This window comes from Aphanomyces invadans, assembly GCF_000520115.1.
Source record: "Aphanomyces invadans strain NJM9701 unplaced genomic scaffold supercont1.37, whole genome shotgun sequence".
Lineage (NCBI taxonomy): Eukaryota > Oomycota > Saprolegniomycetes > Saprolegniales > Verrucalvaceae > Aphanomyces > Aphanomyces invadans.
Window position 1 is genome coordinate 336475 of NW_008580182.1, and position 15604 is coordinate 352078.

General features: G+C 55.2%; 8 protein-coding genes across 9 annotated transcripts; 3 read left to right on the plus strand and 5 right to left on the minus strand.

Moving 5' to 3' along the window:
• Positions 1 to 1747: 1747 nt before the first annotated feature.
• Positions 1748 to 2347, plus strand: H310_12238 (hypothetical protein). Its single transcript, XM_008879231.1, has one exon. The coding sequence runs from the start codon at positions 1969 to 1971 to the stop codon at positions 2287 to 2289; it is 321 nt and encodes a 106-aa protein (XP_008877453.1). The 5' UTR covers positions 1748 to 1968; the 3' UTR covers positions 2290 to 2347.
• On the minus strand, positions 1938 to 3549 carry H310_12239 (hypothetical protein). The gene is made up of 2 exons (XM_008879232.1): positions 3160 to 3549; positions 1938 to 3111 (listed from the first exon to the last, which is right to left on the minus strand). Exons 1-2 carry the CDS (start codon positions 3517 to 3519, stop codon positions 2392 to 2394), a joined length of 1080 nt encoding a protein of 359 aa, XP_008877454.1. The 5' UTR covers positions 3520 to 3549; the 3' UTR covers positions 1938 to 2391.
• A 194-nt stretch (positions 3550 to 3743) lies between these two features.
• H310_12240 (hypothetical protein) lies at positions 3744 to 4613 on the minus strand. Its single transcript, XM_008879233.1, has one exon. The coding sequence runs from the start codon at positions 4606 to 4608 to the stop codon at positions 3790 to 3792; it is 819 nt and encodes a 272-aa protein (XP_008877455.1). The 5' UTR covers positions 4609 to 4613; the 3' UTR covers positions 3744 to 3789.
• A 67-nt stretch (positions 4614 to 4680) lies between these two features.
• H310_12241 lies at positions 4681 to 6819 on the minus strand. Of its 2 annotated transcripts, XM_008879235.1 has the most exons (9): positions 6641 to 6819; positions 6426 to 6591; positions 6245 to 6374; positions 6065 to 6150; positions 5960 to 6014; positions 5778 to 5905; positions 5396 to 5730; positions 5249 to 5346; positions 4681 to 5181 (listed from the first exon to the last, which is right to left on the minus strand). In XM_008879235.1, exons 1-9 carry the CDS (start codon positions 6774 to 6776, stop codon positions 4756 to 4758), a joined length of 1560 nt encoding a protein of 519 aa, XP_008877457.1. In that variant the 5' UTR covers positions 6777 to 6819; the 3' UTR covers positions 4681 to 4755. The 2 variants fall into 2 exon arrangements, with proteins under 2 accessions (XP_008877457.1, XP_008877456.1); XM_008879234.1 differs by having other exon boundaries at positions 4681 to 5346.
• A 476-nt stretch (positions 6820 to 7295) lies between these two features.
• Positions 7296 to 8192, plus strand: H310_12242 (hypothetical protein). Its single transcript, XM_008879236.1, has 3 exons — positions 7296 to 7600; positions 7651 to 7945; positions 7996 to 8192. The coding sequence occupies exons 1-3, from the start codon at positions 7383 to 7385 to the stop codon at positions 8119 to 8121; spliced, it is 639 nt and encodes a 212-aa protein (XP_008877458.1). The 5' UTR covers positions 7296 to 7382; the 3' UTR covers positions 8122 to 8192.
• A 10-nt stretch (positions 8193 to 8202) lies between these two features.
• H310_12243 (hypothetical protein) lies at positions 8203 to 11017 on the plus strand (the record flags this gene model as incomplete). The annotated part of the gene is made up of 5 exons (XM_008879237.1): positions 8203 to 8336; positions 8412 to 8523; positions 8571 to 9098; positions 9160 to 9445; positions 9496 to 11017. Exons 1-5 carry the CDS (start codon positions 8253 to 8255, stop codon positions 11015 to 11017), a joined length of 2532 nt encoding a protein of 843 aa, XP_008877459.1. The 5' UTR covers positions 8203 to 8252.
• H310_12244 (hypothetical protein) lies at positions 10257 to 12180 on the minus strand. The gene is made up of 2 exons (XM_008879238.1): positions 11500 to 12180; positions 10257 to 11451 (listed from the first exon to the last, which is right to left on the minus strand). Exons 1-2 carry the CDS (start codon positions 12157 to 12159, stop codon positions 11284 to 11286), a joined length of 828 nt encoding a protein of 275 aa, XP_008877460.1. The 5' UTR covers positions 12160 to 12180; the 3' UTR covers positions 10257 to 11283.
• A 125-nt stretch (positions 12181 to 12305) lies between these two features.
• H310_12245 (hypothetical protein) lies at positions 12306 to 14524 on the minus strand. Its single transcript, XM_008879239.1, has one exon. It carries the CDS (start codon positions 14429 to 14431, stop codon positions 12782 to 12784), a length of 1650 nt encoding a protein of 549 aa, XP_008877461.1. The 5' UTR covers positions 14432 to 14524; the 3' UTR covers positions 12306 to 12781.
• Positions 14525 to 15604: the final 1080 nt, after the last annotated feature.

Consider the following 15604-nt stretch of genomic DNA (forward strand, 5'->3'; position numbering starts at 1 on the left):
ACCAATCACAGATCATCATCAAAAGATATAGCCAATCAGAGAGCAGTTCGGGTTAGGGATGGCCGAAGGGCACACCCAGAAGAATAGAATGAATCCGGATACGACGCGGCAGAGCTGGCCGCTCTCGATGGCGGTCTCCATCGGAGACGCGATGCGTCGCTTGCTTGATCCCGGGCTTGGGCCCGCAGGAGGCTAACACTAGTTAGTATTCACTCCCGTCAAGTGCGCATGCTTACAGTTAGTAGACCTTAAGCCTACATCACACGCGACAACCGTTGAGCTGTTAGTAGACCTTAAGCCTACATCACACGCGACAACCGTTGAGCATCTTGGAAGTGGCGAACTCGCCTCTTTGGGGTTCGTCGATGCCACAAATACTCTGATCCCTACCGCTGTAAACGCTTACATCTCTGTCTCGAGCCGCTTGACGAGAACACGGCGGTCCTCGGCACTTTGGTTCTCACATCCGTATTGCCACCACATCTTACAACATGTGGGGATCTCGCTCGTCTTGAGTGGGCCCTTTCCGCCGGCTCACAAGAACTGCATCCAGTTGGAAGAGTAGAATACGACTTTGGGCTTGGCTTGGACGATAAAATCGACGTTCGTTCAATGCCACGGGATGCAGCTAAGCGGCGGTGTTCCGTCAAAGTTGCGAAACAAGATCTGGGAAAAAGGGTTCGTGACCTCCTGGGCCACCTGAAACAATTTAGCAAAGCGTGGGGCAATCATGTTGGCGTGCGAGTCGCCCAGCACAACGACATGTGGGACCGAGGCGTCCCTTTGGTTGAGGATATTAGTGCCGTCGTTTTTCTCGACTGCATTCGTTTGACAAACAAACCCACCATCCCACGGGTGCCAGTCTAGTTGGAAGGTTGCGCGACGAAGGGATGAGTTCCGTCTCCTGAGGCCCACCACTCGAGTTCGGGAGGACGCCGATCTCGACCGCAATGTCGCCCCGATCTTGGTTGTCCACTGCGATGCGGCTCGAGATGTGCGAGAAAGTAGTCCGAAACTTGAACATGACCACTGCCATCGCACAGACCAGCACCATCAGCCCTAAAAGCATCGGAACGAGCCACGCAACTTTGCGACGTTCTTCAATAGTTAAAGTTACTGCAGGTTGTTCTCAACTACGTACAGCGTCTGCACCAAGAACATCATCGAGTACGGTTGCGTGTAAAACGGCGGGTTGATGGGAAAGTGAGTCTTGGCATAAACGAGGAGCGGCCATAGCCACAAGTAGGGCGTACCTGATCCGGTCAATGAAGACAATCACGGTATTCCCCACGATGTTCTGGTTGATAAAAGTCGAAAGGCCCGCCCAGGTCAAGCACGCTGTGCCAAGCGTCGGCAAAGAGACCACCAGCCAGGGAAATCCATCGCTTCGTCGATCACGACGTACGGTCGCAGCCATGCCGCCGACAGAGAACAACGCTGACAAATAAGCTGGCATAGCCGATAAGTGCTTGATGACCTTGGACGATTTGGTGATTGTCGTGGAGGTTCACGCATGCCAAAAGCCCACCATTTGCCAGAATCCCGATATTCCATCGTTTGGAGCATTCGATATTCTGGCGACCGCCACGGGCAGCCTCTTCCGAGCCACCCATCGACGGCCAACAAGCGCAAGGAGTGCAATGTCGCGCCACACCGACGGGATTTCGAATCGCCATCCACTCGCCCGTAACTACAGTATGAGAGGTCGACAAGTAGTAATACTAAGTAGGAATTTCAATTCGGTCGTGTCGGTTTGGTGAGATGGAGGGCGAGATAAGCGAGAGGTTTCTTCGTTTCTTGCATGGCCCAAAAGGCTTTGGCCGCCACTCGGACCTGTAAAACGGCCCAACGGCATGAAACGACTGACCAAGGTGAACAGGACATGTACGACGAGATGGTGGTCGTCTAGCACCACTTGGAGGGAGTCACTTTGGCATCTCCCAAGTCGCCCTAACTACGACCCTCAGTATGCTCGCCCGACTATTGCATATGTGCAGCTTGCTCCTGGTTGCCGCATGCATCAGCCAAGGATCTGAAGAAGCTGGCCTCGCGGCGGCACGCAATGCGTGTGTCGACTTTGTCTGCACCAACTCGTCAGTGTACGCAATCTACGGCAACGCCTGCCTCGGGCTCAATATGTCAATCAAGCGGGACTGCAAGCGACTGTGTCCGACCTTTGTGTCTGTGAACAGAAACTGCGACGGGTGGGGCCTCTCCTGCGTCCAAGCATGCATGGCAAACCAGCAGAAGCTGGGGTTCCCAACCACCAAGAAGATCATCGACGACTGAGTTGTGTGCCGGGGGATGCGCTTTAAAATTTATCGTAATTTTTTCTACTTTTCTCCCGTTTTTGACGCTTGTTTTGCCGAAATTCACCTTCTTGTCATATAGCTACATGTACTTCTTAAACGGTGCAATGCCGAGGTTGGAGGCTTCCTTCACGGGATGGAAGAGACCGGCCGGTCGCGGCAATAATAGCATCGACGACACGCCGCCTTTCAGAAAAGACACGGCACGGAGCGACTGACGAGATACGCTGTCCCACACGCGAACCGTGCCTTCATCATCGCCAGAGATGACGTATTGACCACACACGCTGACAAGAAGCGCGGTGACAGGGGTTTCGTGGCCGACAAACCCATCCATACTGAGTGCATCCTTTGCAAAAGGAGTTCCCCCGTGGGCCACGACTACACGAGCAGCGGCGGCAGTTGCAGCCGTCGCCGCAGCGTGCAAGTCCACTACGTAGATGCGTCCATCGCCCGCTCCGAGAAATAGCCGGTTTTCCATTGCATCGGCGACGCACACGTTGATGAACGACGGACAAGTGATCGAGACCAAGCACGAGCCGGAGGGAATGTCGTAGACTTTGGTCGTGCGATCCAACGATGAAGTGAAGACGCGGCCGTTGACACCACCCAGCCCACAATGAATACTTGTAATGGGCAGCACGTGATCTGTCCATGTGTATACCGGTGCAGCGCTGCTTTGTAGCGCAGAATCGGTGGACGAGGCATCGAGAAGGTCGAGGAGGCGCCAGACGTGGACGACTGCATCTTCACCACCAGACACGACGAAGGCATCGTCCGACGTTAATCGGAGTGCACTGACCTAAGAAATCCTGTAAACATGGATCAATACGAGCAGTCGAGCTTATACCGCTTTGTAATGAGCGTCCCAAACATGAAGCAGCGCACCGGAGGCGACGCACCACAGATACATCTTTCCAGAGGCTCCACCCGCAATGCAGTAGTTTCCTTCCGACGTCGTGACCATGGGGCCCATATGTTCGGTCACGTGGCACTTGAAATGGGGAACATCCTTCCCCCACATGTGCATGTGCATGGCGAGTTTGCCCGGTTGCAACGCGATCAGGTGGTGCGTGCGTGGAATGGCGACGAGACCATGACGAGAGCACGAGCTGCCTTTGAAGATGAAGAGTTGCGCGCCGCACATCGGGTCCACTACGTAGATATTCCCGTCTTTGCTAGACGCCAGCACCAGCACGTGGTCTTCCATGCTGGCGGTGTGGATGGCTTCAAGTTGGTTTCTTCGCGGAACCAATTGATCATCCTATCCATTATCCGGTCACTCGACAAATTATCCGGATGACCTGTCAATTCAGAACGAAGGCGACGACCACCACACAGCATCGAGAACGCAGCGCCACGGAAGGCAGTCGTACCCCAACGAGTCTGTACTTGGGAAGAGTCACGATGCCAACGAGAGTGGACAAGATAGCTTCTTGGACAAAGCAACGAGATTGCATGCATGTACGATCCCATGTGGTTACTTTAGTTTCCATTCGAACCCCAGTTCAGTCAGCTGTACGACTCGATCAGGAGGGATCATGTGCTGCCGGCCGCGAGTGTTCTTGACGATGTGGCCCAACTTTAGCTTCCACATTTCCCGTGGCCAACTTTTTCGTTCGGGTACTTCAAACGTCGATGGTATGCGAAGATGTCCGTGCAAGGTCTTGAAGTGCGCCATGGCCTCCACGCGAAGTTGCCACGTCGAATTCACATCCCATACGAACCCAAGCTTTTCCAGCTGCTCAAGCCGCGTTGCCGCCAGATTATCTTCATTTGCACGCATGGACTTGACAAAAAATCCCAAACGAATTCCCCAGCTTTCCTCAGGCCATTTAGAGTCCTCTGGGACTACAAAATTTTGTGGCACGGCAGCATGACCATGCAGGTCAACAAACGCTTTCAGCGCTTTGAGGTTCAAGTTCCAACGATGCTGCCGTGGATTCCACACAAAGTTCATCGCGTTGAGTCGCTGGACGATTTCTGTTGGGATAGCCTGCGTCTTCAATCGGTGTCGAAACTGGGCCATGTCAATTGTCGCGCCACGCAGATGCTGCGGGAAGTCGTCGTCATCGATGGGAATGGTGAACCTTGATGGCAAGTCCAGGTACGCTTTGTCGTTGCGCTTGTGAATCGCGGTCGCGATGTCCCGAAGATTTTCAGGGGAGTACAGCGGATTTGAGTGACCTTTGGCCGCTTTGGAGTAGAAAGCCACAGGGGCGAACCTCCGCGGAAGGACACGCGCCGCCAGCGCCGCCAATGGAGATGCCCGCCACATGCCGGTTGTGTGATTGGACATGACAGCAGGGAATCCGGATAAAGCTTAGAACGACATCCAGATGCCACGGATATCCGCATCAACCATTCAGTATCCGGACGAATGCTATGTATTTTTCATACGTTCATTATCCGACGAGTGCGTTCATTATCCGGACGAGCGGTAATCTTACCCCCACAGTTTCGACCGATTTGTTTCGGCCGCGGCAAGGATGCGAGCGTACTTGGCCGAGAGCGCAGGGGACATGGATGCAGGTGGCGGGTAGATGCGCTCGTACGTATTCCCAAAGGAATCCATCTCTTTTTCATGGTTGTTGTCTTGCGCCGAATCGTCGGGATGAATTTTGTTGCTCGATGACTTTGCTTTCGCAGGAGAGTCGTTTTCGTTTTCGTCTTCGCTAAGCCCCGATCCATTGTCGTCGACAGGATCAACTGCGTCTTCTTCGGTCAGCTCCACTACTTGTGGCTCGACAACTGGAGGCGGAGGCTCTACCAGTCCAGAGGTGGGCGTGCGAATGTCTCCTTTCGCCTTTTTGGCGACAGCGACAGCACTCGTGGCATTCCATAATCGGGTCTTCCACACTTTTCGATGTTTCTACGGCACAGATCGGCCATGGGGAATCGCATTTCACAAATCGCAACGATCAGTGATGCTGTCGTACAGATTGATATTGCCGCTTGGACAGATTTGTCACTGCTAAGATGTCGAGCGCTTGGGCGATGAGTGGCGTCTTGATCTGCTTGTCCAGAGTCGAGTCACCTACACCAACGCCATTAGTCTCCATCCACGTTACTTAGCGCCGCCGCACCTGCAAAACTCGGCGCGTGGTTCACCTCGACCATCCACGCCTTGCCCCGCTCGTCCAACATAACATCGAACCCGAGGATCTCAAAGGCCGCTGGACCCCACTGCCGTCCCTTGATCTCATCGGCCCCAAAAAAGTTACGGTAACTCGCTGCCAGACGCGGTTGAATGGCCAGGAGCGTCTTGAGCACGACATCGCAAATATCGGCCCACACTGCGTTCGGATCCATGCCATGATCATCCTGGAGATGCTGCATCACGAACGCCAGGCTCCTCTTGCTGCCCGTGGTCTCGTCTGCGGATCGAACAAAGTCTTTGCTCTTCTTGTTGATAGCATAACTACTCACGAGCAGAGTCAGACCCGTGTGTGGCTGATGCTCCCCAACTTCGTCAAGTGCATGCGCGTCTGATGCAGATTCGATCGCTTCGGCGCTTCGAATGGCGTCGTGCAGAATCGGGCGAGGCCATTGCGGAATATGTACACGTGGAGCGGGTCGACGCTGTACACGAGCACCTACCCGCCAAGGTGCATGTAACGATGGGTGCACGGCATAGGTGCAGATCTTACATAGATGCGCAGATCGAACTTGAACCCGTCAATGAGCAGCGGATTGTGAATATATCTAGTCAAACCAACGATTTGACCGCTTGGCCGTCGGTGTGGCCGACCAACTTTTGAACAACGCATGGGTCCTTGGTGGAGAGCTTTTGAAACGATTGAATCAACGAGATGCCTTTGCCTTGGCACAGCGTTCGCGGCTACGACCGCACAGCGCATTTCACCGCATGTCCTCGACCATCCACTTTGCATGTGGCACGGGCACGATGGCCATGTCCGTGATGCCGTGCTTACCTTGACGATGTAGGTCGCCCCACGCTTGTCGGCTTCCATGCACTGTTGTAGCTCCATGCGCTCGGCTGGAATCAAGAACGATCGAGGGAAGAAGTCGTAGTCGTCTGGTAGGAGTTTTCGCATGGCATTGCTACACGTATGGCCGTGCGATCAACATGCCACATTTCGACCGTCGCCGTACAGGTTGTTGGCGAGAAAGTCCTTGCGGCAAATGTCCTCCATGCTGGGAAAGTGGTTGACCTTCTGGAATGCGTTCAGGCGCCGCGCGTCCTTGAGCAGCTCACCGCGATCGCTCCACCAGATGTCCCACTCGACGTCCGACTTCTTCGTCCGGACAAGTCGAAATCCTGCCGTCGCACACTTGTGAGTCGTGCAAGAGTTGGGTTGTCGCCCCACCTCGATCTTTCAAGCACCGCTTGATGATCGCATACCGACACAACGACACGTCTACGACGACTTTGCGTGATCGTTTGAAGGGCTTCTCTGTCGTCTTGGGAATCTTTCCATCAGTGGTCGGAGCCGGTGGGGCCATTGGTCCGACCTTTGGACAACTACTCAGCTGTTACCAAGCGAGCTAAAGATAGGGCTTGCATTCGCACGACATCACCAAGCCTCGCTGAGGGTGCTCACCATGTTTCAGTTTGTCAGCTTCATTGTTCTACCCATTTGATGTGTGTTGAAGCAATGTGGCCCCAACTGGTCACGGCGTCAGCCTGTGCGATCGCTCCGATCTGGGATCGCAGGACCGAACCAATCCTACAATTCCGACTCACACGGATTCTTACGTATCCCCGATGAATGCGGCGGAGTACATGGTTGCGCCCGTGGCTCCACCGCCTTGCTCCAGGCGAACCCGTCATCGCGGCGTCGAAAGTTTGTACGTTAGTGCTCAGTCTTCCGGATCGACCGGATAAAAACGGTCTTGCAAACTGAATACTTTATTCAAGTTCAAATTTTGTGAATTGCCCATACAACTGCCTTAAAGATCCTTCACGACCACAACATTTGTATGCAGTAATATGTAAGTATGATGTACAGTGCCGTCGTGTGGGTCGATTTGGAGCCGCACACTGTGGTGAAACGTGGAAGCCGACCGCACAACGCTACGACGCCACCCCGACGCAAGCACCACGCGAGGATGGGCAAGGAGGAAGTGTACTTCTATATCCCGAACTTGATCGGGTACACGAGGGTGTTCTTAACAGGCTACAGCTTGTACCTGGCCCTCTCGGACTGGAAGACGGCGGTCGTGTGCTACGCCATCAGCTTCATCTGCGACTTTTTCGACGGGTACTTTGCTCGGTGGTTCGATCAATGCTCAACGTTTGGGGCCGTCCTGGATATGGTGACGGACAGGTTCTCTCGTGATCATGTTGTCGCGAATCGTGATTGTATTTGGGATGTAGATGCTCGACGGCCGGCCTCCTCGTCATTTTGTCCCATTTGGACAAGGATCGAACGCTCCTCTTCCTCTTTTTGCTTGTGCTCGACTTTTCGTCGCACTGGTACCACATGTACGCCTCCCGCGGCCACCACAAGACCGTCGACTCGAACAAGAACTTTCTCCTGCGCGTCTACTACGGGTGCTATCCACTGTTTGGGTACTGTTGCGTCGGCGCCGAATTCTTTTACATCCTGTACTACGTCCTTCTTCACGACGCCGCGCTCGTCGTGCCGTACGCGAACGTGCCCCTCTCCATCGTACGCATACCTCCTCAAACTCTGCAACGCGTTGACGTGTCGACATGTAGGTGTGCTACTTTCTGTGTCTTCCTGCGTGCGTGCTCAAAAACATCATCAACGTCGCCCAACTGTGCTCGGCCGCCGCGAGCGTCGCCGAGTACGACTTTGAGCATAAGCAGCAAAAGACCGCCTGACCTTGCTCACACCCATAGCTGTTAGCATAACTGCTACACTCAATACGACACTGTCAACATTGTGATTGCTATTTATACAACGTCGAGCTGCAGTTTGTTGTCCGCACCAATACGGCACGCGAGTCATCCGCATGGGCTGCGCTTCGTCCACGCCGACCGTGGCCCCGCTGCTGCCCCCACCACCGACTGCGGCGAATGCACCTCGTGCAAATGTGGTACGTTTCCCACGTCCAACTCGACGACGTTGCGCGCGGATGGATCGAATGTGTTCATGTTCCCCGCCAAAGTAGGAGGTTCAAATGACAGGTCGTGCCATCACCACCACGACATCTCGTGCCCCAGAATGTGACACCACCCTTGAGCCCGTCGACAACCCCGATGTGGTTGCGCTCCTGCGTGTCGGTAGGGCCGGTTCCGTCCTGTGCCATGCCAACGTGGGCACGTTATAGTCAAGCAAGGCAATTTGGACAAGGTGCAGAGCGCACTGGCTGCCGCGCCGACGCTGCTCAATGCCCGGGGCATGTGGGACAGCACGCCGCTCCTAGTTGCGTGTCAGTACGCCCACGCGGCCATCGCCGCGCACTTGCTCTCTCTCGGTGCAGACGTCACGTTGGTGAATGAAAAGCACGTGTCGGCTGTGCTCTTGACGGCCCTCGAAGGCATGCCAAGCGTGCTGACCCTTCTCCTCGCGACCCCTCGCGAACGCGTCGCCCCCCTGCTCAACCTCCGCGGCACCGTCTACAACTCGTTTACAGACAAGAACGCTGCGCTGACGCCGCTACTCGCAGCATGCACGAACGGACATGTCGAGTGCGTCGGTCTCTTGCTGGACGCCTTTGACGCAAGCGACCGATCGAAGCTACTGAACGAATCCTCCCACGACACGAATGCATTCGTTGCGGCTGCTCGACATGGCCACACAGCCGTGGTGCACTTGCTACTCCAGCACGGCGCAATAGCCTCCGTCGTCGACGCAGGTTCGATGGCTCCACTTTCGAGTGAGCGACGACTTCTTACTGCGACGGGATCGTGACTTAGACGGAAACAATGCGTTGCTACTTGCATTGGCGAGTGGATTCGATGGGACTGCTGTCGCTCTCATCGGCGCCGCCCCCGCGACTGCCACTGCCACCAACGCTGAAAAAGTTTCCGCTCTGCACATGGCAGCGCGCATGGGATGCGCAGACACGGTGGAGCTGCTCCTAGCTACTCCGTCCTTGGTAGGGCCGCTGCTCAACGCGACCAATTCCAAAGGCGAGTCGGCGCTTCTGATGGCTGCCCGAAAGAAACACGTTCGCGTCGTCGAAGCGCTCGTGCGCGCAGGGTTTGCCATTCGACTCCACGTTGAATCGGAGCTGAAGTCGGCATGACTAGAGCGAACGTGGACGCGACCGATGCTGCCGGTCAAAGCGCTCGGCATGTGCTTGTCAAGACCAAGCAAGACTACCTGCTCGCCGTCGTGCAGTCGACGGCCGAAGCAACTGCCGCCGCCCATCCCACCATTTCGCCTTCGAGTACAACCCAAAGCACCACCTCGCCTTCCGACGATGCTGCCCCCACTGGTTCCTACTCGACGAAACCAATAGACATCGCTACTTCGTCATCGTTCAAGCTTGGCCATCGCCGTCGCAGTAGCCGGAGGAAGCAGCTCGAGAGCAGAACGACTTCCGTCGCGGACGCCCCGATACGACGGTTGGGGAGCCATCGGTCGAGCGTGACGTCCACGTCCGACAGCGGAGAAAGTTCGCCTTTGACAGTGGGTCGCCGAATCAAGTCCGTTCGCAAGTGTCCGTCGAGCAGCGCGAGCATCTTGCCCAACTTGGATCTGCTCGACGGGCTTGTGCCTTCGTCCGAATCCTCTCATTCGGCTTCCTCCAAGGCCAAGCCGTCCACGCTGCGTCCAAACTCCAGACACCGCCTCCAGAGCATATCCAAGTCATGTCACAGCTTGAAAACCTCCGGCCCGTCCATGTTGGCGAGGTCGGCATCCATGAAAGCTTTCCAAAGCAACCAAGTACATCCAAGACAGAGCCATGTGCAACCACTGCCAACCTCGAAACACTCGGCTCTCGTTACTCCCGACGGTACCGATGCGGCAACGACACCCTTCGTGCTTGCCTACACCCAAAGTGGGGAGGTAGCGCTCTCGATCGAAGCTGGCACAAACCGCCCCTCCGCACTGCCGCAACCGGCGGCTTCGATGGACGCAGGTACCGCGACTCAGTCCCCCGAGCTCGCCCCCCAGACACAACGAGCCCTTGCGGCGCTGGATGCTATACCGACTACAGCCGAGAAACCATTGCAGTTTGTAGGCACTCACAACATGCATGCACATCGTCACGAAGGTGATGACAGCGGTGCTGCCGACACGGGAGGCACTCCTCCACTTGGATCGTTGCTTGAGCTAAACGTGCCTGCCGGTGCCGCCGCATCGAGCACCTTTTTGGCTGGAAACGAAGGGAGCGCCGACGGTCAGGCTCCTCCGTGCCGAAAATTTCGTCGCAACCCGACTTGCGGCGTCCTGACGTCGAGGGCATCCTTTCGCCGCGGTAGCACCCATGTCGGGCTCATGCAGCAGCCCCCACTCATGGCTGGATGCGAAGAGAACGCGCCAATTCGAATCGGAAAGCGCGACATCACAGCAACACGGCACCATCGGTCCGTCAGCGTCCTCGCGACACCGTCGACACTGGACGCGCTCGACCGCATCGGCGACGTCCCCGTCAAGGGCACGTCATCCGCCTCCACGATGCCCACCGTCAATAACTTGGATCCGTCACCTCGCAACGCTCGCAAGCGAGCGCTGTCGTGGAACAGCGTCGACGAGCTCAAAACGGTCAACCATGAAGCAATTGTGCGAAGGAGATGCAGTGTTCAAGGGCCTGCACCGTCGTGACAGTCCCGACAGAAACGCTGTAATGGATTCAACATCCAACCTCTCGGCACTCCGATCTTCGATCCTGGAGCTCTCGGCTGGTCTTTACGCAGGTCAATTCACATGAAACTGGCCATTAGCCGGCCCCGGTTCGATCGGACGCTGGCTGGCAAACAAAGTAGATCGCAAGCCTCAACTCGATTCACAATACGTTTCAACTCGCTCTCCCGGCGACAGGACCATCCTCGGTCTCTCAAGCGCGCGGAGCTGCGTGCGCGTCATGGCCATTAGAACGGACGGATGTTGGTTGTCCCGCGCAGACTATTCTTGAGCTGGGATGGGTTCGCCCACGACGAGTGCAAGTATGCGTCGTCGTCTTCGTCTGCAAGTTTCTTGAGTTCTTCCTGCTTCTTAAAGTAGTGTGCCATCATGGCCTTCCGCTCCTCTTCCGACACCTGCATGGCCGTGGATCAGTGTCGATGAGAAATCGAGTCACGGCTTACAGCTGGCTCGCGCTGGGGCGCCCCGTTTGCTTTCTTGGTAAGCTTGGCGATCACTTTGGTCTTTTCGTTCTTCCCAACACGGTCGCCGACTGTCTCGTCGCGGAAGAATTGCTTGCCGGCCCACCACAGCTCGGCAGTGTCGGCGCTCAAGATGTCCATACCGCTCTGGGTCCCGCCGAGAGCATCTTCGTCCTTTCCGTCCAAGAGAAGCTGTACGACGTCGTATTCAGGAAGTCCCATGGGAAATCCCATCATGACGAGCCCGCGGAAGTTGTCCAGCTTCTCTTGCAGCACGTTTTGCGAGATGGCTACACGGGCGTTCGACTTCAAGTATTGGTTCACGTCGGCAACCATTCGCGTCAACGTCTCACGGAGCGCCGGACACACGCCATTCCCGGTGCGCTGGCCAAGCGGGTCTTCTTCATAGAACTCAGCCTTGTGGACAGGGGTCGACGCATACGAGTCAAGCCCATGCTCTTGAGGATGCTTCGCCACACCGTGTTGGAACAAGCTTTGCGTGTGAGTCACGAGGTTCGCGAGGCGGACACGGGCGTTGTGTACGTGCACAAGCTCTCGAATGACCGTGTCGTTCGGTGTGTTGCATGTCGTCTCGAAGAGGAACCCTTCCGTCTCGCTCAACTTGACGTTAATCACCACCATGATGCCGACGGGTAAATTCTGTTAGTGGCACATACCCGGGAAAGGTCGTCGATGGAACATTCCGGATACGTCTATCCGGGAATTCCCGGTTACTATTATCCGGACTACAGCGTCGATCGTAACCTCCGCGCCCAAGCGAAAGCAACTCGAAAACTCATCAAGCTTATTGACCCCCTTCGCTTCTTCTTGAAGAGGAAGGCTTGGCTATGTGAATGCAGAAATGGAGCAGTGCAGCACATTGGTTACGCGGCACAGAACGCCTGTTCCATACGTCCATGTACTTATCAGCAAACCCCACACTGACATAGTTCATCCCTCACGGAACTACACAATACATCTTCGTTGAGGCGTGAAATTGACGAGGTCGAGGTCACTCGATGCAGGCTACACGAAGTCCACTCTTCCACGGAGTGTTGCGAAGGAGGTGCGCATGTTGCACGCATTGTAGAAGGCCACAAATGTATAGATAGAGCCTCCATGGAAGCGTACACAATGTCGACGGCGAAGCATTCAGCCCTGACCATCCACCATGCAACTTGAGGACAATCCAAACGTCGCCAGCGTCGACCATCTCACCCAGCCAACCCAAGTATTCTCGTGGCATTTTACGTATGCGTTATGCTTAGATGGTTTCGAGTGTCTTGCGACCGGCATCGACGTCGTGGACATTCTGCGCATACTTATCGAGATACATCGTGTGGAGCTTGTCATCGTCGTAGAAGAGGCGCGTGACTTCTTCGGACGTCTTGTTGTTTGTGTTGGGAACGAACCAGAACACGAACCCGATGAAGAAAACGAGACAGCCCGAGAAGATGAGAAAGGCAAAGTTCCCGGCGGCGGTCGGGCGCATGAGCTGGGGGTAGTAGACTGCAATCAAGAACTGTGCGGCGAACGTGAAGAAGGTCGAGATCGAGTTGGCGGTTGCGCTCATGTGCTCTGGGAAGAGCTCGTTCGAAATCAACCACGCCATGGAGCCCGCGGAGAAGCAGTACGACGCGACAAAGAACAGCACGGTGACGATCGCAAGGTAGTTGGTCGCATTGAACATGACAGGGTTCCCGGGGTACTCTTGCGTGAACACGATCCCGACAGACGCCAAGAGCGTTACCGTGAGGCCCACGAGCAGCGGCGTGCGGCGCGAGAAGCGATCGAGGTACCGCGCCGCCATAAACATGTCGTGAAACCGGCCAAAGTTGACGATGATGTTGGATATGCGGGTCTCGCGGATGCCAATGTTCAAGAAGAACCCGTTCGAATACGCAATGATGGCGTTCATGCCGGCGAGTTGCTGCGACAGGCACATGACGATCGCGACGACCATTTGGCGACGGTACTTGGCAGAAAGGAGGAGACGGAGCTTCGACGCGGTCGCGGCCTCGACGGCCTGCTTCTCATGCGACACGATCATGGCGTTCAAATGCAACTCAATGTCGCATGGCTGCGTGTACAATTGGCTCAGCGCAACACGGGCGTGGTCGAATCGTTTGTGCATGACGAGGTGGTGCGGCGACTTGATCATGCATGGAAAGAGGCACAGTTGGAGGAGCCCCAGCACGATCGGCGCGCCAAAGAGTAGGCGCCACGTGAGTTCTTCTGACGTGACGGTAAAATGCAATGCCGACACGGTCATGCCGCCAAAGGACAACATGATTTGGGGAAGCGTGAGGAAAAATGCGCGACGGGACACTGGTGCAACTTCGCGGAGGTACAAGTTGCCGACGACAATGGCCACACCCGTGGCAATGCCTGAAATGCCGCGGCCGATCGTGAACATCAGGATGTTGTTGGACAGCATTTGGACGAACGCCCCCGCGATGATGAGGAACGTATTGAGCATGAGAGTGGTTCGGCGGCCAAGAGAATCGGCGGGGATGCCCGAAAACAGCGCGCCGACACCAGCCCCGACGATCCACGCGGTCACGGCGGTTGTCCACTCCTGTGACGTGTGCGTCGGGAACAGAATGCACTGGCCCTGAAGCGGCGGGATCTGCTTGGCGACAGCGGGAGGTACGTAGCACGCCTTCGAGTTAAACCCGATCCACGCCATTTGAGCCAGCAGGTACCCGTACTGAAAAGCCCCCAACAGCACGACAAACGCGGACTGGTACAGTTTGCCCGACGGAATCAATGGCGACTCGGCCAGCATCTTGGCCGTTTGATCCGGCAGGTTCAGATACGAGCCCTTGATCACCGTCGCGTGCGCCTTCTCCGTCGTCACGTCATTCACGGCTGCCACATCCACTTGGAGATTTGTCCGAAGCCCCGGCAACATGCGAATCTCAAAATGGGTCGCGAAGTTTGCTGGGATTTGATCGTTGCACGTCGACGCACCGACTTGAGTGGGACGGATTCTATTTTGTCCAAATTGAGTGCAATTTCCGCGTACTTTTATTCAAAAAGTTTAATGTACGACGGCATGTGATTGGCCCGACCGCGCGACGCCGTCGTTGTGTCGAGAACCTGATATGATGGGGTTGTCGTGAAATTCGCGATTTTGATTGTTGGGTTCAAAAGTTGAAATTTTTCCTGAAACTTCGCGAGGGTGATATGCTTTCTTTTGAAATGACCCTTCCCGACATGCACGAGGATCGAGAGCGCGGTCAATGTCTCTACGACGGCAGACTACACATGAATGCGTGGCCAGTTAGATTGATGAGCGTGGAGATAGCCATGCTCGCGGTATGCATTCGTCGAGCGACGCAAACACATTTTTGTACAGGGCGTTGACGCTTCAACGGCGGTGTGACGGCGCAAATGACGACGAAATGGGTAAGTTGTGGAATTTCGCGAAGAGAAAAAATGAAGTGGCAGCGAATAGTGCATATACACGGTTGGGTCAATGACCTAACCTGCACCCCAACCAAGGGATTGACCCATCAAAGTCGTCAGCCGCCACGAGCGGCACGCCGATTCATACAAAGAGGAATGCACATGGATGTTGAACCCCTGCCCTCCGTGACAATGCATCGTGTGCTGAAAAATATGCTCCTCGAGAGGCGACTCCCTCGACATGGCTGTTTGTTGGGCGACTGTGCTGCGTTGGTTGCATTCGAGCTACTCTTACAAATGGTTGGACGAAAAACAAGCAGAATTGCAGCGCATCAACTATAGCACAGATCAACCTTCAGTTTTTTAGCACGTCCATGCTTTGCGAACGCCTGGTAATCCCTGCTGATGCGACAAAATTCCAAAAATAAGATCTAAATCGATCCGAGATAGGGTTGCGTGGGTGACAGGGCACTTGGAGAAAGATATGTCGTACTAGAAAAGGCAATTCGCTGGACGACAACTCAACATTGCTGATGCTCGTAAAACCAGCCAATCAACAATTTTTAGTCGAATGGTAGTTGACGCTTGAAAAATTCAGCAAAAAATGGCAAAAACCACGTGGTGCAATTGTCGACAAACAACTTTAGCATCGTGGTCGTGTACGTTTAACTTACAA